This window comes from Neltuma alba, unplaced genomic scaffold, assembly GCF_004799145.2.
Source record: "Neltuma alba isolate B1F8T4 unplaced genomic scaffold, ASM479914v2 tig00013207_pilon, whole genome shotgun sequence".
Taxonomy (NCBI): domain Eukaryota; kingdom Viridiplantae; phylum Streptophyta; class Magnoliopsida; order Fabales; family Fabaceae; genus Neltuma; species Neltuma alba.
The window spans coordinates 282,382-309,500 of NW_021637512.1; the positions used below are offsets into that span (position 1 = coordinate 282,382).

Genomic DNA, 27,119 nt, shown 5'->3' on the forward strand with positions numbered 1-27,119 from the left:
TTCCATAACCAGTCGAAAATTAGCTATGGAAGGTATCCACGGATCCTGCCATGCCAGCACCCTATCTCCCTTACCAACTCTCCAATAAACATTGTCTTTGAAAAGGGCTCTACCTTCTAGTAAGCTATTCCAAGCCCATGAAGCCCTTCCTCCTTTTTTAGCATCTAAAAAAGAGCAATTAGGATAATAAATTCCTTTAATCATACGAGCCCAAAAAGCCTCAGGTTCAGCCAAAAGTCGCCAACATTGTTTGCCTATTAAGGCCAAATTATAATTCTGGAAATCCTTGAATCCCAATCCCCCATCTTTCTTAGGTCTTGTTAGGGAATCCCATGCCTTCCAATGTATTTTCTTTTTGTTATCAGTTTCTCCCCACCAAAAATTGGAGATGACACTATCTAATTCTTGGCATGTTTTTTTAGGGTACAAGAAGCAAGCCATAGAATAAGTTGGTATAGCATTAGCAACTGCTTTAATTAGCACCTCCCTACCAGCTTGAGAAAGGAAATTTTTATTCCACCCCATAATTCTTTGTCTAATCTTGTCCCTAACAAAAGCTAAAGCTTCAACTTTAGATCTACCCCAAAGGATTGGAAGACCCAAGTAGCATCCAGGTGAGCTATCATTGGGAATGCCTAGGACTTCACTAACCATATTCTTAATGGCATCGGGGGAATTTTTGGAAGTGAAAACACAGGATTTATTCAGATTTATTCTTTGACCTGAAGCCATACAGTAGTCTTCAAGAATGCTCTTGAAAACTGTACAATTCTTTCTGCTGGCTTGGAGAAAAAAGATGGAGTCATCAGCAAAAAGGCAGTGTGAAAGGATAGGACATGCATTAGCCAGCTTAATCCCAATTAAGTCACCACGAGCAATGTGTTCATTAACCATTTTAGACAGAACATCAGCTACAAGGATAAACAGGAAGGGAGAAAGGGGATCCCCTTGTCTCAAACCACAATTAGGTGCAATTTGATCAATAGTCTTACCTTCAACCTTTAAATTGAACTTCACAGAGGAAACACAGAGCATAATAGCATTTACCCACTTGGGATGGAAATTCATTCTATGAAGAATTGCTTTAAGGAAATCCCACTCTACCCTATCATAAGCCTTGTTCATGTCTAACTTGATGGCCACTTCAACATTCCTCCCTTGTTTATTTTTAAGATAATGAAAAGCTTCATGAGCCACAAAAATATTATCTTGGACCAAACGCCCCGATACAAAGGCTCTTTGTTGCTCAGTTACAACCCTCTCCATGATAGGTCTCATTCTATTACTTAAAATCTTTGAAAAGACTTTATAGCTAAAGTTGCAAAGACTAATTGGGCGGAAATGTCCTACTGATTCTGGTGCATCAATTTTAGGGATCAAAATAAGATCAATATTATTCACCATATTTAACTCAGTACCATTATCAAACCAAACACGCACCATCTCACAAATCTGAGGCCCCAGTTTCCCAAGAGTGCTGATAAAACACCCCTGGAAAACCATCAGGACCTAGGGCTTTCAAACCTCCCAAGTCAAAAGCAGCTTTTTTAATTTCTTCATTGGAGATAGGGGTCAATAAGCAATTATTTTCAGTTTCCGTCACCATAGGGAGAACATAAGACAGCACAGAATCAAAGTTCCTATTACCACAGCCAGTAAACAAGTTTCTATAAAACATAGAAAAGCAAGTCTTAATTTTATCCAAATCATCAGTCCAGTTTCCATCATCCATTTTCAAATGCACAATTTTATTGCGTCGTCTATGCTGGGTAACTGTGGCATGAAAAAATTTGGAGTTATCATCCCCCCAATTTAACCATTTAACTCTAGACCTTTGGAACCAGTATTTTTCCTCCCTAGTCCAAATTTCCTCTATTTGGGCAGCTATATTACTAGCTTTAGCAGCAGAATCAGCGTCCCATTTGCCCTCATAACAGATTTTAAAATCAACCATTAGCTTGGCCAGAAGTTTTTGATTGTTTGGGAAGGCCTTTTTGCTCCAATCACTTAGAACCTTTCTTACTCGATCAAGATTTGATTTAAACAGGTACATAACATCCAGCACAGAGTTAGAGTTATGCTCCCAATTTTTATTAATCAGAGAGTCATAATCACAGTGATCCAGCCAGTTTAATTCAAACCGAAAATTCCTGTCACTACCAAGCCCAAAGTAATGGGAAGAAATCAAAAGGGGAGAGTGATCATAACCTAAAGGTTCCAGATTGCGTACCTGAACATTTGGACAAGCATCATGCCAAGGGCCATTGCAAACTGCTCTGTCAATTCTTTCTCGGACATTGTTCTCCTCTAACCGGTTATTGGACCAAGTAAATTGCATGCCTTTGTATCCTAGATCCATTAAATTACAAGTGGTCACGAAAGACTGGAAGTCTTCAAAAGAATGCAAAGATCGCGTTCTGCCTCCCTCTTTTTCAAAGTCATATAGAAGCTCATTAAAATCCCCAAAACAGATCCAAGGGGTATCCTGTCCAGGGTTTAACCCCTTCAGTCTCCTCCACTATGCACTACGTAACCTTTCCTTGGGTGGGCCATATACCAAAGTCATAAATCCCGTAACTGGATCTAAACCTGAATTAATTTTAATATGAATCAGGTTTTTGTCAGCCATCAAGACTTCTAGCTGTACCGAATCTTTCCACCAAACAGCTAGTCCACCCCCAATGCCAGCAGGTTCCACATAAAACTTATTCTAAAATTGCAATCGCCTTCTCCATCGTTCAACTTTGACCATTTGAACTCTGGTTTCCATTAGAAAAACCAGAGGGGGTTTATATTTATCACACAGAAATCTTAGATTTCTGCCTGTCAAGGGGGACCCCAACCCTTGACAGTTCCAACTTAGTAGATTCATGATGACCCGGTGGCCATTTGTGGCTGGCCACCAAGCCCCTGAGCAGCAAAGACATAGGAGAAATTTTCAGAATTTTCAGAGAGCACCTTTCTAGGAATCGAATTACCTTCCAGAATTGGAACTTCAAACAAGCCTGATTCACCTTCCTTTCCATTAGACTTCGAAGCTCTTTTTTTCTTCTTCCTAGCATTCTCTGTAATTTTTCCCTCTGAGAAAGCTAGTTGATTTTCTTTATCCAGATTTATTGACGCATCTTCCACCGTATCCACCTTCTGGCGTTTCGCAACCTGTTCTTCTTCAGTTTCTTCTAATCCTCTTTTCAAATTAACCCTCTCAAATTTCTGAACTAGCACCCCTTCGTAAGTCAGTTGTGGCAAGACACGCTTTGATTCTGGAGAGTTATGACTCTTACTCTTATCACTATCATCAGGTAGTTCGACTATGTAAGGAGTCCTATGTTCATAAACAGTTTTTGGGGGAGCTGACTGGAACAGGGCTTTCTTGCAATTACCTTTATTTGGACCCGTTCTTCTAAGGAAGATACGACTCTCTTCCATGTTCAGATTCTGTACAGGTCGGTCCATATCCTTCCTATTCATGATTGGGCTAGTTTGAATATTCATATCAGTCTTCGGCCCACCATGGTCTTTAATTGGGCTGGAGACCTCATCATCATCCATGATGCAATCTAATCCATCTACTGTATGTATGGCGCCATTAGCAGAGGGACCCTCAGAGTAGTTCACGCTGCCCTTGCCCTCCTTTGCACCATTTTGACATGTTTCCTTTCCTTTCACACCTTTTGTAACCGTCACTCTGATTCCCTGGCCCACACGAGAGAAGGACTCATCCACGCTCTTATGGGATGAGGATGATTCACGCGCCGGCGCCATCTGCACAGAAATAGAGTCATCTTCACGAATCATCACTATCGCCGACATGGCTTTGACCGGATTAGCTCTCATATCTGCTGTGAACATTGGTTTTGAAGGGTCTTCTTCCGACATTGTTTTCTCCCTTTCGCAACTACGATGATCGTGACCCACCCTTCCACAATTATAGCAAAAGCTCTGTAACTTTTCATACCTAAACTGAATCCATATCTTATCCAAATCGGGTCGGGGAACCCATAATCCTACTATCAATGGCTTAGTGAGATCAATCTCCACTCGAACTCGAACAAAATTTCGGAAGAACAATTCATCCATTTTTGGGTCTTCAAAACACAGGACCTCTCCTATCGCATTGCCAATCTTCAAAATATTCTTCTTAGTCATCACTCGCGGTGGGAGATTATGGATCTGAACCCAGTAGATACACTTACTTGAGAGAACCTCCTTCACTTTCACATTCCAGCTACGATCAAGAGCTTTGTGAAATGTAGTTCGATTGATTGGGCGAGGTGAAACCAATTTCCCTACTAAAGCAAAGCCCCCCGTCTTCAATTCCTCATCTTCCCAGTCAAGGGCACAATCATTGGGATCATCCATTACAACTTCCATGATTTTGAAGACGAACAGTACTGAATTAACAAACGGAACAAGAAAAGGGGGTTTAGGCTTGAAGCGGACTAGTTTTCGAGCTCGCAAAAGGAGAATGGTCGCTCTCACTAGGGAGAGAATGGTCGCTCTCACAGGGGAGAGTTATAGAGTTAAAGAAATTTAAAAGATAGGATACTAGATACACTTTAACCCTTGATAAAATGTTGTATATACTAAAAATATATTGTATTCACGTATCATAATTATACGTACTTAAATTTCGGCTGTTTTAGTTAATTAAGTTTTCAAAAAAGAACAACCTGCACATTTGAGAGAAAAACAAGGAGAATTGATGGCCCAAGAAAATCTTCTATCCTACAAAACTCTTGTTCAATAGTCCACCATTGCCATGAAATCTTCTCCCACGCAATCTGTTTTCCTTTTTTGGCCAACGGACAAAGCCACGCAGGAAACAAAATGCCCACTTTGAATGTTATTCCCTCACCCTCTGTCACTTTCGCCAAATCCAACCACCAATCTTCCGTGAACGCATATTCACTTTTCCCTCCAAATCTTATCACTTGGATTCACAACCACAAGAACCGCCAGTGCTGCAGGACCATCTCTCGGCTTCATGAAGCTGGTTCCAGAAGTTCCGTCTCAACTGAGTTCCGTGGCTTCTCAGGGGGAATTCCTTTGCGACCCACATCTTAGATCCGAGATTCAATCACTAATTTAAGCCGGGCGAATAAAGCCGCCTTCACTAGACCTGGGATACAAGGATCGGAGGAGTAAATGGAGGACGGTGGCGCAGGGTGTTCAACCATTAATGGGGGCAGGCGAGGTGGTCAAGGAAGCAGGGATACATTCCAGAAATGAAAATGCCAATCTGTCCATATGTGTTAACTGGAGTTAAGGATCCTTTGGCTCTTCTGATGAGATTGCTGCATTTTAATAGGTTTAAGGGTAAAATTATACTGCAAATTACTTTAGAACATTGGTAGACCTCGATGCACTCAGAACTATTTGTTGAATGGATTTTTTTTTTTGGATGGGACATCTTTATCATATCATCCTCCCATTCTCCTTTATCCACATGCTAGGGTTTAAATTATTGACCTCGCTGCTTTGTGTGCTTTTTTTCAGAGGTTTAAAAAATGACCTCAGGGCTCACGCTGACAAATCCCTCATTATTTTATAAAATTATTGTCTAACTGAGGTAAAAAGGTTTGATGAAAGTATGACACAACCCTTCGCAGTGCAGTATAAATTACTTGTAATATGTTTTATATAAATAAGAAAAAATTTTAAATTTTATTAGCTTTCATTTAAAATTTAATAATTTTATTTTTATTTAATATATATTATACTTTATAGGAACAAAATCAACAAAATAATAAATAAAGAATAAAATTGTACATCTATATAATTTTATATAAATCCATTAAATAGATTTTTTTTTTGGATGGGACGTGTCTTTTTTTTTGAATGGTAAAGTATATTAAAAAGAAGAATATGTACAAGCAGCCGTAAAGGCAAAAGAAAGAGAATCAATCTGTTGCTTCTGAAGTCCTGCTTATGTACTCGTTCAAAGCAAGGACTTCATTAACAACGCGATGGGCATGAAAACTTTCATCACAAAATAACTTCCTGTTCCTAACGTTCCAAAGTTTCCAGCAAAGGAGGCCGAAAATCACTCTCCAGGTTGTACTAGTACGGTTAGCGCAGAGGTTGCCTTGGAGCCAATCTTCAAAACTGCTTGACATGAAGCTCTGAAACTTATCAGGGGGAACAATAAAGCTCCAACATTCTGCAGCATGGGTGCACGTACGAAGGACGTGATTCACATCTTCAATCTCTCCATTACAGAGCTCACAAGATTCGTCATGGGTCATATGTCTGCGAGCTCGTTCTTTGTTGGTTAGCAATCTACCGTTTAGGACTAGCCATAGAAAAGATCTAACCCGTTGCGGCCCTGGCCATTTCCAAGCAAGAGACCAACCACTGTGACATACGTTCCATTTATCCTCCATTATTGAATGATAGGCCGATTTGATAGTGAAGTCCCCTGTTTTTTCCAGTCTCCATGAGCGCCTGTCATCGCTATTTGACAGTACGGGAGGTTTAAGCTGGTGTATCTGCAAGAGGATAGATGCAGGGAGCAGTGAACTAAAAGTGGGCCAGTCCCAGTTGCCATCCCTAGTGACAAATTCACAGAGCGGTCTCTGCAGTTCATTCTCAGAGATTGGAGAGTAAGATAAATTACAAAGCGGTCCTAAATCACCAACCCAATCATCAGACCAGAATTTTATGGAGTTTCCATTACCTATTTTCCACTGGATGCCATTATCCACCTCGTCCATGATAGTCATTAGATTCCGCCATAAGTGGGATGTATTTTTTATTTTCACCGATTGCCTTCCTGTATCTGACCATGCATATTTGCTTCGAAGTATTTGAACCCAGTAGAGGTCAGAGCGGTTTAAGAAGGCATATACCAATTTCATCAAAAATGCTGTATTTTGGCCTTGAAGATCTTTTAATCCACAGCCTCCATGTTGCTTGGGCTGACAAAGCTAATCCCATTTAATGAGACGAACACTTTTGTGTTGCTCCGTGTCTCCCCAGACAAAGCCACGTGTTAAAGCTTGAAGTTTGGCACAGGTGGAACTCGACAATCTTGTTGTTTGCATCGCATAGTATGGTATTGTGTTTAGGACAGCTTGCGCAAGTGTGATTCTCCCTGCTAGAGAAAGTGATCGAGCTTTCCATCCAGAGAGCTTACGTTGAACGCGCTCTTCAATGTAGTAGTAGGTATCCTTAGTAACTCTCTTATGTAAAATTGGTACTCCAAGATACCGGCCTAGATTGTCCGTTCTCCTAAAGCCAAGAGAGTTACTGATTGAGGTAGCCTGCTGCTGACTCACATTCCTAGAGAAGTAAATACGGGTCTTGGCGTTACTCACTTTATGCCCAGAGCAGCGACAAAATTCATTCAAAGTCTCCTGTATTAGGTTGACTTGGTTGTGGCTAGTAGAGCCAAAAAGGATCAAGTCATCAGCGAAAAACAGATGCGAGAGGGCAGGCCCTTTTCTTCCCATTCTGATTGGTTGCTATTTGCCATTGTCTACCATAGTGCAGATGGTTTAGGACAATCTCTCCATACAAAGGACAAAAATATAAGGTGAAAGTGGATCACCTTGGCAGATTCCCCGCTCGGGGAGGAAACGTGTCTTTATCATATCATCCTCCCATTCTCTTTTATCCACATGCTAGGGTTTAAATCATTGACCTCGCTGTTTTGTGTGCTTTTTTTCTTGCATGGCAGTATAAATAACTTTTAATATGTTTTATATAAATAAAATTTTTTTGAATTTTATTAATTTTTTTAAAATTTAATAACTTTTTAATTTTATTTCTATTCAATATATATTATACCTATAAGAATAAAATCAATATAATGATAAATAAAGAATAAAATTACGTATTTATATAAATTTTTTTTCTTTCTACCATATTTTATGGAACAAAAAATTCTCCTCTCCCCCCGGGGCCGCCCCGGCAAGGGTGATTAGGTGTTGTCACGTCACGTCTTCTTCAGATCCACCTTCTCCGATTCGCCTCCCTCATCTTCTCTCTTCCTTCCTTCCCCACTCAGGCGAACACAGTTATCTCTATGAAAGTTCATGCCCTCTCTCCCCCATTATTGTATTTATCAGCGAAAGCTAATAATACCCTTCTCTTCCTCCATTTTTCCTAAGCTTGCCTCCCATGGTGATCGATAAATCCTTCTCCATTCTCAATAGAGAGAAGGACAAAGAAGGTATAACAGTACTACCATGCCCACAGTTTCAGTAACAAGACAAATCATAGCCCACCTAACATCTCAAACAAAGCCAACCCCACAATTAAAAAAATTCCAAGTCTCTAACCATATTTTCTCTGCAATATATACTCAAATCTGTCCTCATTGCGTCGCGCCCCGCCCCCTCTCTGAATCATAACTACTGTTTCATATGCTTCACCAACTGCAGAACGCGCAAAACGTAGAAGACAAACAAGCCATCTTGGTTGTCCCATTCAAGAAACAAATCTAAACCCGAGCATCCCTTCCATAATCAAGTTCATTCGCTGCAAATCATCCATTAAACTAACAGCTCCAAACGTCCGTTTCCTTTTGCAGGGAAAAAAAAAAAGCTTTCATCCTCTCCCTCTCTCCTCCCTCCATGGCTACCATAATCAGGTCCCTGAAGCTTCACGTTGAAGACGAAGACGGATTTGATTAGTTATCCAGATCTGCATATATAATACTTTTTGTATACCGAAGCCGCATGTAAAATCCTGTCTTATGGACGGATCCATTGCCCAAAAAAAATCAAATGTAGGAATGTTTTGGATATAAGAATGGTTTGTTTTGAGGCATATTTGGTAATGATGTAGGGGCTTCTTCTGGAAAATTTTCTATCATATTCGCGGATACGGATGCTCCATATGAAACTATTAACAAGAGTTGATTTTCCCCAACTGGGACATAATCATGTTAAAATCAGAGACCTAACATGATCCCGTAGTCCTAGAGGAAAGCTAGTCCTTCTCAAACATTGATTGGGTTGATTAGTTACCAACAAAGACAAGAAAGCTCTTCATTTTCCCTTAAACCTCAAGCTGCTGTCTTAATCGTGAAGCTCAGGGACTAGTTATGGTGGCTGCAGAGGAGGGAGGCAAGGAGGGAGGAGGGAGAGAGGATAGATTTCTTTCTTTCTTTCTTTTTTGCTGGAAAAGAAAACGGACTTCTGGAGCTTCTAGGTTAAAGGGTGAGATTGATCGATTTTTAACATGTCAAGGGTAAAACTGCGTCATAAAAATATAAAATATTTTTGGATGCTAAAAGGCTCAAAAAGTATTTAAGAGTACTTAAACCAGTTTAACCCTTAAGGAAAACAATTAATGCCTGATATGCTATCATTATCAAATAAGAGCTATACTTTAGACCAAAAAAATATATAACCTGTTAAAATTTAATAAATAATTTTTTTCCAAAATTAAGGAAAAATCCCCATCGAAAAAAGTTTTTAACAACTCTGGTTTTGAACTCCATATATCTAATAACGTTAACTTTGTTAATATTATTAAAATCAAATTGAAGTTCGGAACCTCCTAATTAAATTCTTATGTATTTACATGAAGGCTAATTTTGTTGGTTCAAATTCAAGTTTTTATAAAACAATACATTAAAAAAATAAAGAAAAAGAACGGATCAAAATTAAACTGTAAAAAACTAATACTCCATCAGTGTTTTCACCATCAAGCACCGGAGCACGCAGCCTGGTGCAGGGTGCCATGGAGGATGCAAAAGAACAATACATAAAAAAAAAATAAAAATAAAGAAAAAGTAAAAGATTGATATAATTTTTAATGAATAAAGTTCAATCTCATTTTAATATGGGAGAATTACAATGAGGTCCTAAGAAGAAGAAATAATTATTAAAAGTCCCAATAATAATCTAAGCAACTTCTAATGACTAGTTATATGGGTATGCATGAGGCCCTCATGCCCAATCACGACTAAAAAGAACGTACTTTGTGACAGTTAAAATGTGTGATTTGTAGTGGTTCTGACAACTGCTACAAAAACCACCAAAGCAAATGGATTTGTAGTGGTTAATGAGAACCACGGCACACGATAACCAGCTACAACAATATTTTGTAACGGTTATAAAACCGCTACTAATAATGCAATCAATGAGATCACTTCCAGATATTTTGTAGTGGTCATAAAACCACTACAAATTGATGTGGGTAGGCGGGAAATGAAATTTGAGATTTGTAGCAGTAAATAAAAATGCTACTAAGTATCGGCGGCAAAAAATTTGTATGGGGGGAACTAAAAATTGAATTTGGCGGCAAAATTTGCAGCGGTTATATAATCATTGCAAATGGTAAAATTTTCAAAAAATAGGGCCAACGGAACCATTTTGCGGCGGTTAAGAACTGCGGCAAATGTGAAAATATTATTTAATTTTATTTTTTATAGTAGTTTTATAATCGCTACAAAATGTTATGTTGAATTTAAAAAAATCAAATTTTGAAGATAAGATATAATAAATTAAATATGATTTGCAAATATAATTTTGAAATGAGATGTGTTATCAAATTTGTAATTAAGTTTTATTTAAATTTTTGTTATGTAAGGAAATTTTAGTAATATTTTAAGTATTAAATAAATATTATTAGAATATTTATAATTTTATAATTGTAAAAATTAAAAAAAATCTGAAATGTTATTTATAAATATAAGAAATAAATTAGAAAGAGTAGAAAATAAAAATAAACAATTCCTTGCATGAAAAGAAATTATTAGTAAATTAAAATTAAATAATATGAAAAAAATAAAAGTAAATAAATAATAAAAAAAATTACAATTTGAAAATGGGAGGAGGAATATCAGAGGAAAAAAAGGAGGTTTTCTTATGAAAGAAAGGAGATGAGAGGTGGAGGAGGTGTAAAAAATAGGAGGGAGAGTGAAGGTATTTATAGATGGCTGGTAACATTTGTAGCGGTTTAGTTGATGTTGTATCGTTTAGATTTTGTAGCGGGTTTTTTGAGTTTTGTAGTGGTTAAGAAACCGCTAAAAATAATAAAATTTTGTAAAAAAAAAACTTACTAATTTTGAAAAAATGGTTTGGAATGAACTGTTCAGAATTTAGTCTTCATCACCTTGCTTGAAAGGAGATATATAAAGTCAAATAATGAGAAATAATTATAACACACATAAATTTAAGTAAAAACAAAAATGTTAATTAATGTAACAAAAATAAACCAAAATTATATGTAAAAAAGAAATACTTAACAATTAGTAAATTGTCATCTCTTTTGGAGTTTAAAATTTTTTGGTTGGAAGGGTTTACTATCATAAACGATGTCATCACCATCATCATCTACGTCATAAAAATCTTGCGGCTTGAGGTGAACCACCATACTCTAATTTTTATATTTCTCGTCCTTGACATAATAAACTTAGTGTGTCTCAGAGGCAAGAATGCATGACTCATGATCTTCAGATTCTCCCATATGAATAAGCCTGGAGAAATTAACAGATGTGATGCCCAATTCGTCAGTAGTAAGTCCACATGAAGTTGTCATATTCGCCTAGCAACACTTGAACAGAGTGACAGTGAAAAGTTCTTGATAATTTAACTCCACAATATCAATCAGCTTTCCATAGTAAGGAATGCCTCCAAATTGCATGAAGAAGGATGAAGGAAATATCATCTCCAAATGACAAAGCGTCAAAATTATTTTATTCTGCAATTGGTCTAGCTCCTCTGGTATCAAAACCTTTGCGCATAACTTTTTAAAAAATGAATACAGCTCCACCAAAATCATAGAGACATCAGGAGGGAGTGTGTTTCTAAATGCCAAAGGAAGTAATTGTTGCATCAAAACATGTGAGTCATTACTCTTCAACCTAGTAACCTTTTGAGCCTGCAGATCAATACACCTTGAGATGTTGCTGGAATATCCATCAGGGACTTTTATTTTCTTTAATGTTGACAAGAAGATATCCTTGTTCTACTATGTTAATGTGAATTTAGTTGGTTGAAACTTGTCATTATCATCAGGCTAAGCATCTGGATGAATTCTAAGAGCCTGTAAATCTTTCCTAGCAGAAAGGTGGTCTTTAAACTTTTCGGGTTCATTTAGCAACGTGTATAACACATTATCACACACATTCTTTTCAATGTGCATGACATCAAAACTATGGCGGATCAAGTTAAATTTCTAATAAGGAAGGGTGAAGAAGATGTGCCACGAGAACGTCGTCTGCCTCGTTCGACTTCATCAGTCTTGCTGAACTCAACATCAACACCCTCTTGCTGTTGAAATATATCGATGCTAGATAAAGCAAGAGGAGGATCCCTCTTTTCCTGTTTACCATTGAAGCGATTCCATTACAATCTAAATCTATGCTTCGAATCGAGGAACTGCCAGTGACCTATGAAGCACCATTTATGACTATGTGAAAGGCCCACAGGTTCGGAGTCAAAGTTGCACTCAAGACAAGCCAACCTCGTATGTACGTTCTAATCGGATAATGTTCCCAACCTAGGAAAATCACTAATTATCCACATTAATGCTACGCAAAGGTTGAAAATTTTTTTTCTTGTATGAGTCATAAGTTTCCACGCCAATAGTCCACAGCTTAATCAATTCCTGTATCAATGGTTGTAGGTAGACATTTATATATTTCCAGGTGCCTTCTTGCAAGGAATCATCATGGATAGTAGAAAAGATCTAGGTTTCATGCACATCTAAGGTGGGAGATTATACGGAATTAACACCACAGGCCATATACTATAACGGGTGCTCATATTACCAAAGAGATTAAAACTATCGGTTGCCAATAAAAGTCGGACATTTCTAGGATTGGCAGCAAAATCTGGAAACTCTAAGTTGAACGCTTTTCATGTCTCGGAATCTTGTGAACGTCTTAACTTACTGTCTGGATTTTTGTCAACATTATGCCACTGCATATGCTTCGCTATCTTTGATGGCATATATATTCTCTGCAGGCACAGCTTTAAAGGAAAGTACCTAAGAATTGAAATATAAAAATATATAGTAGTTAATTAACAAAATAATGATAAAAAAAACAATGAACCAAATATATTACTGAAGTAATAAAATAATTTAAAAAATAATAAAGTAAATATATTATTACCTCATTAATGATATAATTTCTAAAGAAAAATTAAAGCAATTATATTAGTTTATTAATGACATAATTTCTAAAGAAAAAACAATTATGACTAGTTTAATAGTGACAAAATTTATAAAAAATTTAAGCAAATATTAAAGCAACTAATACCTTGGAATCTTTAGAGGTTTCTTCTTTTGCTTTTTCCCCTTCCTTGTGGGCTTGTACCAGGTGTCTTGCACCTTATACAAGTCTCTATGCTAGCATACTCTCCGTAATATAACATACAATCATTTGGGCAGGCATTAATCCTCATGTAGTGCAAGCCAAGCTTGTTAATCATCTTCTTCGCTTCATAAAACGACGATGGGAAATTTGCATGAGGGAATGCGTCAGTCAATAATTCCAGGAGCATTGACATTGCCTTGTCTGTGATACCGCATAAGCATTTTATATGATATAGCTTTACCATGAATGATAGCTTTGAGTACTTTGTGCACCCGTGATATAAAGGCTTATCAGCATCATCCATGAGAACAAAAAAACTTTGAGCAGCTTCGTTTCTTAGGAGCTCTGGTTCAGGTCCCTGTACTTCTTCAGTTGATATGTCTTTGTGAATCCCAAATGTATCATGCACAACATCATTGATAGGGTCAGACTCCTCTGCTTTAACTCCCATTTAGGACATTGCAGGAGTTGACTGAGTAATCATATCGTGTTGCTCACCATAGAAAGACCAAAACGTATAATTTTGCTAGAAAGACTTCAAAATTAAATGGTTTCTAACAACATCTTGTGGGTACCTCTAATTGAAATTGTATTTAGGACATGGACAAAGAAACTTACCATTAGTAATTGCATGTGTAGAAGCAAATTCTATGAATGATATTAATCCGGCCAAATATTGTTGGGACATACGCAGCAAATTGATCCATGACTTATCCATAATTTATGTAAGCAAGAGTAGGGAAAGATTTAAAAGAAAAGCTCAAATGGAAGTGAAAATGGCACTTTGGATCGTCTAAGCTGGTTAAAAAGGAATAAAGCAACAGTCAAAAAATTTGTAGCGATTAAATAACTCCAGCAAAATGACAAACCTTTAGTAATTTCAAAGGCAAAAATATTTGTAGCGGTTAATTAACCACAACAAAACGAGAGGCGGCAAATTCAATTTTGGCCATTGTAGCAGTTAATGTAACTGCCAATAATTTTTGTAGCGGTTCTCCAGTTTGTAGCGGGTTATTAACCGCTACAAAAAACAGCAGTGGAGGGAAATTTGATTTCAAATTCAAGCATTTGTAGCAGTTTATTAACGGCTACATATTGTAAACTGCCACTAAATATTTTTTTATCCAACATAAATATTGATTTTATTAATTTTAATTTCTGATTTAATAGTTACATTTTAATTTAATTAATAAATTTAATTCATATTTAATTTTATCGAATAATTATGAAGTAATAAAAGATGCTAATACTAATTCAACTATTTAGAATCGAATATAAACCTTTAATTAAAATTTAAAATATTGTTTTGTTTATCGAATATAAATATTCTTTCTTGAAAATTTAATAATTTTTATTTTCATAAATTAGAATTGAATTATATATTATTTTAATTTGATTATATTGTTTTTTAATTTCAATTTCCAATTTAATAGTTACTTTTTAATTTAATTAATAAATTTTATTCATGTTTAATTTTATCGAATAACTTCTAATTACTGAAAACTACTAATACTAATTCAAATATTTAGAATCGCATGAAAATCAAAATTCAATTATTAATAACAGTAATCCATAAATAAATAAAAGTTTGACTAATAATAAAAAAAATCCTCAAATATTGGCCCTCTACAACGACTGTACAAAATCATCATCATCCACATCAGGCTAAGGCTGGGGCTGGAGCTGGGGCGGCTAGGACGAAAGATCATCGTCCATAATTTCAATATCAGGCAGGACAGGAGGAGGAAGGTCAGGAGCTACCCTTCGCCAAACAATCTCCATCATTGCATTGGCAGCTTTAATCCACTCCTCATATGTAGCCTGCCTCCTGGCCTCATGAGCCTGATATAGGGCTTTAAACTCCTCACGAAGCTGCTCTACTATTGGCTCTCTCAGACGTCTCATGCCAGAAAAGGTCTGGTGTGATGTTGCTGCTGACTGGGAGGTCCCTGCCTCAGAAGACGCATGATGGCCCCGATCATAGACGGACTCAGTGTGGCACCAAAATTGAGTCCCTTAACTCATCCCAGGTAGTCGGGTCTGGCTAAGCCTACCCTGAGTGAGGTGATGGAGTCCACAGTTGACCCTTGAGACTCTTGCAACTCTACAGCACTCTGGGTCATCCTCTCCTACCAAAACAATTTTATCAAATGAAATAAAATTCACATAATATTAACAATAAAAATGTGAACATTAAATTTAAACACTAAATAAACAACAAAATTGTAATTAAATACTCACAGCAACTTTCTTGGCTTGCTTAGACATAGGAGTGTCATCCATATGCCTATGGAATTGTGGCCACATCTCGCTATAGGTGGGCGTTCGTCCCTCGTCCTGTTGCATCTTCCTTCCCTTCCAATTTATAATAAAAACAAAAAAAACATTTTAATTATTTAAATTCACACACACACACACACACATACATGTACATATAATTTGATTGAATAAGCAGTATTACTCGCAATCTCATTATAGGTCACAGCAAATTACTTCAAAACGGCCATATGCTAGATATCCTGATGGTTGCGGCTCACAGTGTTTCTTTGAAAAAGATACTACAATAAAAATATAATAAATTTAGTTAACTTGTATGGCAATAACATAACAATAATACAATAAATTAAAGTCATACCCTCTGCTCACGTGTGGCCCTAAGCTGGACAAATAATGGCCAGTCGTTGGCAGGGATGCCATTTAGCACATCTGCTTGCATCTCCTACAGGGGTCTCATCCTGTCGCCTTTCTTTGCATTGTATAGGCGGCTCCTCCTGTTCTTCCAGCCGTCCCCTAACTTCTTCAGGGCATATGTCTTCATGTTATCCCCGATGACAAATTTTTCTGCTATTAAAAAAAATAAAATTCTGATTTAATTAGTAAGAAATCAAATTCATAATGTAAGTCAGCATTATTTTAAGGAAAATATTTAATCCTGAATTTCAAATACTAATTAATTACCTTCAACAGCTCCCAAGTATCGGTTTTGTTCTTCTGTGACATCCTCTTCCAGGTGGGCTCGTAGATGGGAAACATCATGTGCTGTCCACCTAGATAAGCCATATATCAGTTGAACAGATGTCCTCTCAGCTCAATCGGTTGCCCATGCTCATTCAGAGGGACTGTGACACGTGCATCCCGAATGTAATGCATGTCCTTCACGTTCAGTCTCCTTGTGGACCTATTGCCAACTGGGTCTGCATAATTAAATTGATAATAAGATAATATCAACAATATTTAATTATTAATATTAAATAACTTATTTTACTTACCCACAACCTCCACCTCCCAATTGCTCAATCGTCCATTGACGCGGCGGCTACTGCTGCTGGTGGTGGTGGTCCTCCTCCTCCAGGCCCTGTACCTCTCCCTCCACAGGACCCTCAAATCCACCCTCATTCCCCCCAAGTTGAGATTGAAATGCTCATCGATTTCATAATCTTCCATGCTGATTATGAGCCTCTCATCCTCCTCTATCAACTCCTTGAACGGCCTAGGCCTCTTAGGATACCGGGGGGTCTCGTAGGCTTAATAGGATTTTTACCATGTCGACGAGCCATGCTATTTAAACCACAAATAATTAATTAAAAAATACAAAATACAAAATTTATTAAACATGACTTTAATAAATTCTAAACATTTTACAATTACATTTTAAACCATAAATAAAAATTTAAAAATTTCTACCAACTCCAAGTTTCTGAAATTAAATAAAATACTACAAAATGTAATTAAAACAATATCACTCCTAATGTCTAATCAAATTAATTACTAAGTAAAAATTTTTTTATCATTAAACAATTACAAATAACATGCAAACTAAAAAAAAATTGAAGACAACAAAATATAAAATCATCACAATTAACTAATTCAACAATTTAAACCACATATAACTAATTAAAAAAAACAAAATTGTTTAGATATGGATTTAATAAATTCTAAATATTTTATAATTATCTTCCAATTCGTAATTAATAATTAAAAAAACCAATAAATTCAAGTTCTTTGAATTAAATAAAATACAAATAATTGTAATTAAATTAATATCACTCCTAATGTCATATAAATTAATTACTAAATAGATATATTTTATTATTAAATCATTATAAATAACTTGCAAACTACAAAAATTTAAAACAAATACGCGATATAAATATGAAGTCAAACAATATTAATGTCAATTAAATAACTAAACTAAAATAAAATAAAAATTAACTTAATACAACACAAATTAAATATTTAAATACTGTAACTATGAAACAAATTAACTAATAAATGAATATATATTCGTACCTAGGTAGCTGGAAATGGATTTGAAGCTACAGTGGGTTTGAGAAAAAATTTTGGCAGAACCTCCATACACGCGCAGCAAAAGTGAAAGAAGGAGGGGGGAGGGTTTATATAGGCGTCGAACATTTGTAGCGGTTTTAAAAATAAACGCTACAAATGTGACATTAGTGGCGGTTTACCATACAATTGCTAGAAAGTCTGTGACACGTGTCGCACCTTCATCAAATAACTAAACACTTTGTTGTGGTTCTCTATGTAATTGCTATAAATTTTAACCATTTGTAATAGTTTTATATGAAACGACTACAAAAATCAAACGTTTCATCTTCTGCCTTTAGCACAATCGCTACAAAAAGTTTGTTGCGGTTATGCTATCATAACTGCTACTATATAACCGCTACAAATTTGGCACTAATCTCCCGCCATGGCGCGCCATCTTATTTGCACTTATAACCGCTACAATATGTGATACAAAGTGAAATCTGGGTCAATCTATACAGATTTATAACGGTTTTACATTAAAACAGCTACCAAATAACCGTTGCAGTTTGCTGTTTTTTGGCAGTGAATATGCCGACACGAATCCGCAAATAAAGCACCCAACCCAGTCCAACAAAAAGTTGCATGACCAAAAATGGACATTTTTTGGCAAGACTGATTCACAATATTTTTTGAATTTCAAAATTCTAAATTAGTCTTAGGTACTACACTTTAATAACAATTGATTATACATAAAAAAACAAATTACAACACATTTTCACATCAATTCTTTATTAAATATCTATGTATAAAAAAAGGTGTTAAAGTAATGTTAAAGCTGTGTCCAACAAACTTGAGGTTTGGAAGCTCCAAGCAGAAAGGCCAAACATATAAATATATGAAGTCCGTTCAACGTTAACGCGCACTAAGCAGCATATATCACAACACAAACAGAGAATAAGGACCAGAAGTTCCGAAATGAAACCACACATATCTCATCCTTTTCACTTTTTGTGGCTCTTCGTATTACCATTTATTTGGTTGGCTCTTAATTCTGTGATTAGTCTTATCTGCAAGACTGCAACCACCAATGAAACCACACCACATGGTTTTAATTTTTACCATAACTCTTTTATACCCACGTGGAGAGAGACAGAGGATATACACACGTATATATTACGTTCTGTCTTAATAATAAGATCTTATTTATAGTCTATAAATAAGGTCTTTTTAATTATTAGGACCGGAGGTAGTATATCAATATATATAAAGGAATTTTATGAGATTTTTATTAAAGATGGTGTCCATGTAATGAGATATTGGTAGTTAGAAGTAGAACATCATTGTGTATACGTTGAGATGACATGGAATTTATGGATTTAATTTCGATTATGAATTTAATTTACGTATATCATCTTAAATATTTTAGATATAATAAGTTTCTATTTGAACTTTTTTTTTGAAAGAACAAAAAACCAATATTTAAATGGGTCATTTTATCTATTTATTTATTTTATAAGTGCAACAATTTACATAAACATTTTGAAACGAAACAAAAATGTCACGTCCCAATGTTAGTTACTTTAGTGCAGTGGGGTCACACGAATACTGTATTTTAGCTTCATTTCGGAATATTCATGTCCAGTCTGTTGCATCCATTGATAACTTTACTGTGTTATACTACTTCCCATCCTTAATGATAAAAACTAGTTAACTAATTTAAAGATATTAAAAAAATAATTAAGTTAGTTATTTATAATAAATAAATGTTGTCTTTCTTAAAATATCCTTACTAATCAATTGTATTTGCTAGAGTTATTATTATTAGAAGAACTACTTTGAGAAAAAAATATATAAATATGATAGACAAAGTGGGTTGAGGTCTTATATTTACAACCAAAATAAAAGTCAAACAAGGTCTTATATTAAAGATCGGAGGTAGTATGTGCATGGAAAAATAGTATTTTTACACTTTAACCCAATTTCTTAAATTTATAATTCTCTGCTAAAACCCCTGGTACGGTCCAATCTTTTTGAAATAAACAAGTGTATTAAAAAAAACAAAAGTCGTTCTTATTGCTTGTTAAAATTAATCTATGACTTGTATTTTTAAAATTTATAATTGTATTTAAAAATATATATATTGCACAATTAACTATTTAAAAGACACATAAATTAAATTCACTAACTTCAGACGGATGCGTGTATAATAACATAGTAAGTTTTTGTAATAATTATACTGCTTATCTCTTAGTTAGGCCTAAAACTTGACTTAAAAAATCATTAAGAGAATACATAATTCTCTCTCAATTACACGCACAAACATAGAATTTTACGATTAAACCTCATATCATCTCTCTCTCCCTCTCTCTCTGTTTTTTTTTTTACCAGCAACTCATATCATCTCATAAAAATTCATTCGATATCATATATTATAAGACTCCTTTTATGAAGACACCCGGATCATAAAGATGGAAGCTTTTATTATTTCTTACGTACGGAAGGAGACAGTTCAGAGTTCACACAGATCAATTTGGAATAATACATTTTATTTTGGAAGAGATAAAAGGACAGGCAGATATCGGACGGGAGTCTCTTGGCTACTGATATAAAGAGTCACTTCTTATAACTCCTTTTTCTCTCCGGTGGAATACTCCAAACTGATGTGTGGACTCCGATTGATCTCATAGCGACGCCGTCTCTCAACTAAGGTAATAGAGCGGGTCGGGTAACTTGAAGGTCCGTCGGCCGGTGTAACTTCCCAGAATGTCACTCCACTGGTCTCCCGTGTTTCCCACGATTCTGTACCCACTCTTCACCAGCTTCTCCCTCTCCGCCGATTTGTACACCACCGCCGTCGATCTTCCGTACTCCGTCGTGTTCCTATAATTATTAACCCCATACCATCAGAACATCATAATGACTCACACATAACACAACTCAAACTAGTTTTTTAGGATTGAGCTTTTACGTAGATTTGTGTCCATGACAGATGGAGAGAGAGAGAGAGAGAGATTTAAGTAAGAATATTAGTGATTATTTACTTACTTGAGGATCAACTTGTGCCAAGTGTGGTAGCCAACTTTCTTGAGGTTTGAAGCAGTAACTTCGGTGTGAGTGTCGTCTCTTCCAGTAAGGAAGACAATCTTGATGCCCAGATTGAGCAACTTGTTGTAGAGCTTCTGCGTTTCTGGCAATGCCGGTGCTTCTCCCTTATCCACCCACTCGTAGAACTTCGTCGAGTTGCTTGGTTGCACGCTTCACAAATATATAAAAGACGTTAAATCAGTATGGCCAGTGAATCTGAAAGTACAGTAACACAGCATCCATCCATGAAGAAATGAAGATCAGAAGAAGATATATATATATACACATACCCGAATCCGTTTTGAGCGTAATAGGGAAGATTGGAGAGGGTAGTCTCGTCAATGTCAAAGATCCAGATGTTTCTGCCATCTTTAGGGAGAGCCAGAGAGCGAGCGTAGAAGTAAGCTTCTCTGTTAACTGCTTTGGAGTCGTCTCTGTAGTGTTGACCCAGCATGTAGTTGCCGACGTAGTTTTCGCACTCCGCCGGCACCGTTTTCCACTCAATGATGTTGTGGGCTTCCACCGCCAGCCTCCAGCTCGCGCAGGTTATGCCCTGCACGGTGGCGCCTTCGGAGCCCGACCCGGGTTTCAGCCGGAGAGGGAAGATTTGGTAAGGTTCTTCGTCTGCGCCATGGCTTGTTGCTGCAATAATCGAGGCCACAAGCAGAAAAGCCACTAGGGTTTTCATCATCCTTAAGCTTAGAAAGCTCAGAAAGAACAGAGGAGGAAGATTTTGGATGCCGGAACTCGCCTGGGTTTGCTCTCTTTAAATAGACTTCATCTGTGGGAAGATTAATTTTGATTCATTTAGATTTTCTTTTCGTAGTAGTACTGTGGTACAGTGCGAAGTCAAGCACACTTCAATTATGCATGGATTCAAAACCACCCCCCTAAAAAAAAAATGGATTCATTTTTTCTAGCATATAGACTTTTTGTTTTTTTCCCCCAGTATAATATTAAATACAATATTTATTGGACAACGTGTATAGGTATAAAATATTAAAATTTGAGTAATATTATTAGTTGCATATTGTTCATGAGTTGCTATCCAATTATCATCGATATTATCTACTCCTATTTATTACGTAAAACTGTATGTCTCTTTATTCTACAAGATAGGTGATGATTTAAAATTTTTTAATAAATTATATTATCTTTGATTCAAAATATAAGTCCAATACACAACTGCAAACGGGAAGAGTTAAATAAAAATAAACTTAAAATAGAGCATATTAAAATTGAATAAATGAAAAAAGATTTCAAAATTAAGGAAAAGTGCCCATTTAGATTTTTTTTCCATAATAAATTTTGATTTTGATCTTTATAGTTATGGAAAACTATCGATCAATCCCCATTTGGAAATCTATTTGGGAATTGGTCCCTGAAAAATTATGAGACTGAGGTCCTTTAGCATAAATAAGTATGATAAGGAAAAAGACCAAAATACCCTTAGACTTTAATAGAAGATCATTTGCACATACATTGAATATAATTGTACATGAGAAAGATATCTTGCCCCTTATAGAACTTAAATTGCACACTCTGTGTTGAACATGATGAAAGATCATTTGTACATATACTAGATTTAGTTGCACATTTGGAAAGATATCTTGCATGTTATGAAAGTTCGATTGCACATAACATAATTCTACATAATGGAATATCGATTGCATCTATGGGGTGTTGACTTGCATGGAAGGAAAATACAGTTACACCTGACGTAAGTGTAAATAATAGAAGATTAATTGCACCAATATGAAATTAAGTTGCATTTAAAGATGATATATTGCGCGTTACTGGAGTTTAGTTGCACCTAATGTAAATGTGCTTAATGTAAGATCAATTGCACTTATACATTTAATTTAATTGCACTTAAGGAAAATATAGTGCACGTTATTAGAATTCAGTTGCACCTAACATAAGTGTGCTTAATGGAAGATTAATTGCACTTACACACGTAATTTAATTGCACTTAGGGATAATATATTGCATGTTATTGGAGTTTAGTTGCACCTAACGTAAATGCATTTAATAAAAGATCAATTGCACTTACACGAAATTTAGTTGCACTTAGAGAATGATGTATTGTATGTTATTGGAGTTCAGTTGTGTGGGTGTGGACTCTTCAAATTGCTTTGCCTTGATCTTCCTGATCAACATTTTTTTGTCTTTTAAAAAAGTTTTAGTCAAGGCAACATAGTAATTTCATCTGGATTTTTTATTTACATTTAAGGACCTCAAACTTTGACGATTTTTCACCCAAATAAATTTTTAAATAGGTATTTTTTACCTAATTGTTCCTTATAATTAATAGCATTAATTTCAAGGAAAAAAAACCGGACCGGCCGGTTCCACCGGAAAACCGATGAAACGGTCCAAAGTCCGGTCTGGTTTAAGTAGAAAACCAGTCAGCTGTTGAACCGAAAAATAACCGGTCAAGCTGGTATTAAACCGGTCAACCGTTCGGTTTGGGGGCTGACCGGTTTAATATTTTTCCCCTCCCTAAACCCAAAATGACGTTGTCTAATGCTTGGGTTCGGTCAATTCACTCGGTCCCTCCCTTCTCCTGGCCAGATCGCAAACCAGATTCCCCCATTCCCATCTTCGTTTCGTTGAGACGTTGAGTTCGAGTGCGCCATCGAGTGTTCGAGTTCTCCCTTGCAATTGCAGCGCCGTTGAGTGTTTGAGTTCTCCCTTGCAGCGCTATTGAGTTCGAGTGTTCAACCATTCTCCCTTGCAGCGCCGTCGAGTGTTCGACTGCTCTCCCTTGCAGCGCAGTTGAGTTGTGTGTTTTGTTGAGTTTGAGTGTTCGATCGTTCTCCCTTGACCAAGATTCCCATTCCCTTCTTCATTGAGTTTGTTCTAGTGTTCGACCGGTCTCTCTGCCCCAGATCCGTTGCTGCTCGCCTTGCCTGAAACTAAAAGGCACCCTTCAATCCCTGGTTCAATTAATCAGATTCATACTAGCTTTGGCACATTGGGTAAGCTCGAAAAACATTCCCTCCCTTTTTAGCCAGGTTGTGATTTTAGGAATAAATTAATAAATATCTCTACTTTGATTTCTGCCTTTCTCCATTGGCCAAAAGGTTTGAGAAATGGGAAGTGAGGGGAGATGAAAATCTCTATCTTAGTGCCTTTCACCAACTTCACGAATTGCCTCTGCCTTTTGAGTTTCTCCACAGGCCGATTGTTTAGCTCTGCCTTTTCACCATATTGTCTCTTTAAACCTAAAACAAACAAACAATGTTAGAAGTGTTAGAATGATGAATATGATTGATTGTTTTCTGCTCTCTCCTTTGAAGCTTTGTTGCTGACTTGCTATGTAGCTGATAAGTAGAAGTGTTCTATTTTAATGTTATGAATTAAATTACATTATTTTAATATGATCGGTTCAACCTTGGTCCGACTAGTGACCCTTAACCCACTGCTTTGACCGGTTTAACCCCTGGTCTGGTTTTTTGTTCCTTGTTTAATTTTGTTAATATGATTAAAATTAAATCGAAATTCTTATAAAATTAGAAGAATTAATGCTTTATAAGAAAGAAATGATTAAGAGAATACATTATAGTAACTAATAATAATATTAACTTTTTATTTATATATGTACAGCCGGGAAACCAGACAGCTTTAATGCATTTAAGTACTGATTTTTATTGTCGGCAGTACCCCAAGCACCGGGCGACGCGGTGGGAGCAAGGGGCCAGGTGCCGGACGCAACGGACCACGCGATGACGCGAAAGGACAACATATTTTTTTTAAAAAAAAAATAATATAAAATTTTAACCTGAAAATTTAATCTCACTTTAGTTTTAGTTTCTAAAATTTAAAATCAGTATTTTGATTCTTAAAATTTGAGACTATATTTAACTTATAAGGAATAACTACTTACGGACCAAGTAAATTTTAAGGATGAAAAGAACTAATTTTAAATTTTAAAATTAATTCAAAAAGTAAAAATAAAAAAATAAAAGGGAAAAAACGAACGCCAGTGATTCATTATCCAGGTGGCCATGAAAAGGTGTGGTTGAAACAAAAATCACGCCATACACGTGCCTGATCCTGTCCTTTACATATATCTATAGTGGTGTATGTATCTACATAACTATTAAAATTATTTTTGTCATTTATAATATAAATGCTCTCTCTTCCTTCCAGTAAATTTTCCTATGCAAGACACAACGACACGTAGGCAGTTAAATCCTGAAAAATTTTACTTAAAAATTAGGGAAAATTAAGCTAAGGTCTCATAGAAGATAAAATACTGCAAAAAAAAAAAACTGAAAATCTGATAATTGCTTTGGAGTCACAAAGGATCTTGACTGAAATAATGAAAAAGTTAAAAAGACCTTATTACCCCTAGTACAGAAAAAGTGCTGAAATGAGAGAATTGTTAATGTAGGTCACGATAGTTGTCAATATAAACCGTAATAGTTGTTAATACTACTGCTTCATTTGTCAATTTATCTGTTGATATAAGTTTAAAAAAAAATATGATTCCAAGTTACACAATGACAAGTAAAATTAACATATCTTGCGGACTAATATTTTTTTATAATAATGTGATTAATCTAATATCGTTATTAAAAATAAATTATCACTTATATGAAATTTTACCCTTAAAGATATTAAAGATGGAGCAATCCCATCTGAATCGAACGGATCCTAATGTCAGTTAACATATATGGAAAGACAGGCATTTTGATTTTTGGAAGGAAAAAATCGGTCAATTAAAGATCTCAGTTTTCCTTTTTTGACCACCGGACGAAGCCAGGCAGGAAACAAAATGCTCACTTTGAATGCTATTCCCTCACCCTCTGTCACTTTCGTCAAATCCAAACCACCAATCTTCCGTGAACGCATCCATATCTTCTCACTTGGATTCACAACCACAAGAACCTCCAGTGCTGCAGGGCCATTTCCTCGGCTTCATGAAGCTGGTTCCAGAAGTTCCCTTGCGACCCACATCTCAAATCCAAGATTCAATCACTAATTTAAGCCTATCTGTCCATATATGTTAACTGGCATTAAGGATCCGTTGGCTCTTCATGACATTGCTGCATTTTAATGAGTTTAACGGTAAAATTACATTACAAATCACTTTAGAATACTGGGGGTAACTATAAAAATAGTTAAGATACTCGATACACTCTGAATTATTTGTTGAATGATTTTTTTTTTTAATGGGCCATATCGTTATCATATCGTCCTCCCGTTCTCCTTTATCCACATACTAGGGTTTAAATTATTGATCTCGCTGAACCACTGACGATTTCTGCACAATCTTTGTGTGTTTTTTTCAGACGTTTAGAAAATGACATCATTATTTTATTAAATTGTTGTCAAATTGAGGTGAAAAAATTTGATGAAAGCATGACACAACCCTCCGCATAGCACAGGAAAATGTTACTGATATGGTGTTTATAAATTACCTTCAACGTGTTTTATATAAATCAAGAAAAATTTTAAATTTCATTAACTCTCATTTAAAATTTAATAAAATTTTAAATTTATCTCTATTTAATATATATTATATTTCATAAGAATAAAGTTAACACAATAATAAATGAAGGGTAAAACTGTACATTCATATAATTTTTTTTCTGCCTAATAAATATAGAACAAAAATCTCTTCTCTCTCGGCGCCAAAGGAGTATGTCATGAAGCCCAGGAAAATGAGATGTGAAAAAAAAAAAAGTAAGTACTCGTCTGATTTTATTTATAAGGTACTTTTAGCATATTCTAATAGAATTAAGAAAAACCTTTAATATCAACAAGTCTGTTTTAAAATTTAATAAATTTTCAACTCTACTCATATTTAATTATGCTCACTCCATCCTTTATTATAAGAAACAACTACTAAGATCATGTGATTCAAAATGTTAGTTAAACTTAGTTAAAAATAATAACTATGTAAGATATGTTCATTTTTTTCCAATTATATATACCATTATCGGTAAACAGAGTATATGAGAGATAATAAGTAAAATTTATTGTAGGAAAATAAGAAGTGGCATATTTTTAATGAGGCTAAAAGTAAAAAGATGAGTATAGAATTTGAGAAAAAAGAAGAGTTGTTTTTTATAGTTAGAAACGCCATTCTAAGAGAAATTATTTCTTATAAAATAAAAAGAGACGGGGAGAGTACTTCTCAAGAAAATAACAATTTGTATATAATAATAAATAACGATAGCAGCTCAATATTGCTTACTTGTTACGGGATATTTTTAGTGATTAGATTTATTTTTTGCAATTTCATATCAATTTTCTCTATGTTTTTTCGTTTTAAAAGGGCGTCATGAAAAACACTTGTCATGATTTGATAATAAAAAAGAAAAGTGAAATTTTTATTTTAATTAATTTTAACAGAGGATAAATCTGCATGCGTGTATGATTTGATAATAATTGTTTTTGGCCTAATGTTTATTAATTTGATTAGCAGTACTTAATAATACGGTCTCCAAATTGGTTTTAGGGGATATTTGGAAGT

General features: G+C 35.5%; 1 protein-coding gene across 1 annotated transcript; it reads right to left on the reverse strand.

Annotated features, from left to right (window-relative positions):
• Positions 1-19,989: 19,989 nt before the first annotated feature.
• Positions 19,990-21,342, reverse strand: LOC114735420 (stem 28 kDa glycoprotein-like). Its single transcript, XM_028923116.1, has 3 exons — positions 20,923-21,342; positions 20,594-20,803; positions 19,990-20,428 (listed from the first exon to the last, which is right to left on the reverse strand). Exons 1-3 carry the CDS (start codon positions 21,321-21,323, stop codon positions 20,248-20,250), a joined length of 792 nt encoding a protein of 263 aa, XP_028778949.1. The 5' UTR covers positions 21,324-21,342; the 3' UTR covers positions 19,990-20,247.
• Between the last annotated feature and the right edge of the window lie 5,777 nt (positions 21,343-27,119).

Excerpts from the sequence above, each read along its gene's own strand:
- LOC114735420 (XM_028923116.1), bottom strand. The coding sequence starts at position 21,323 with ATGATGAAAACCCTAGTGGCTTTTCTGCTTGTGGCCTCGATTATTGCA. Across the intron at positions 20,804-20,922 it reads TACGCTCAAAACGGATTCGG|CGTGCAACCAAGCAACTCGA; the intron begins GTATGTGTATAT and ends ATATTTGTGAAG. Across the intron at positions 20,429-20,593 it reads TGGCACAAGTTGATCCTCAA|GAACACGACGGAGTACGGAA; the intron begins GTAAGTAAATAA and ends TAATAATTATAG.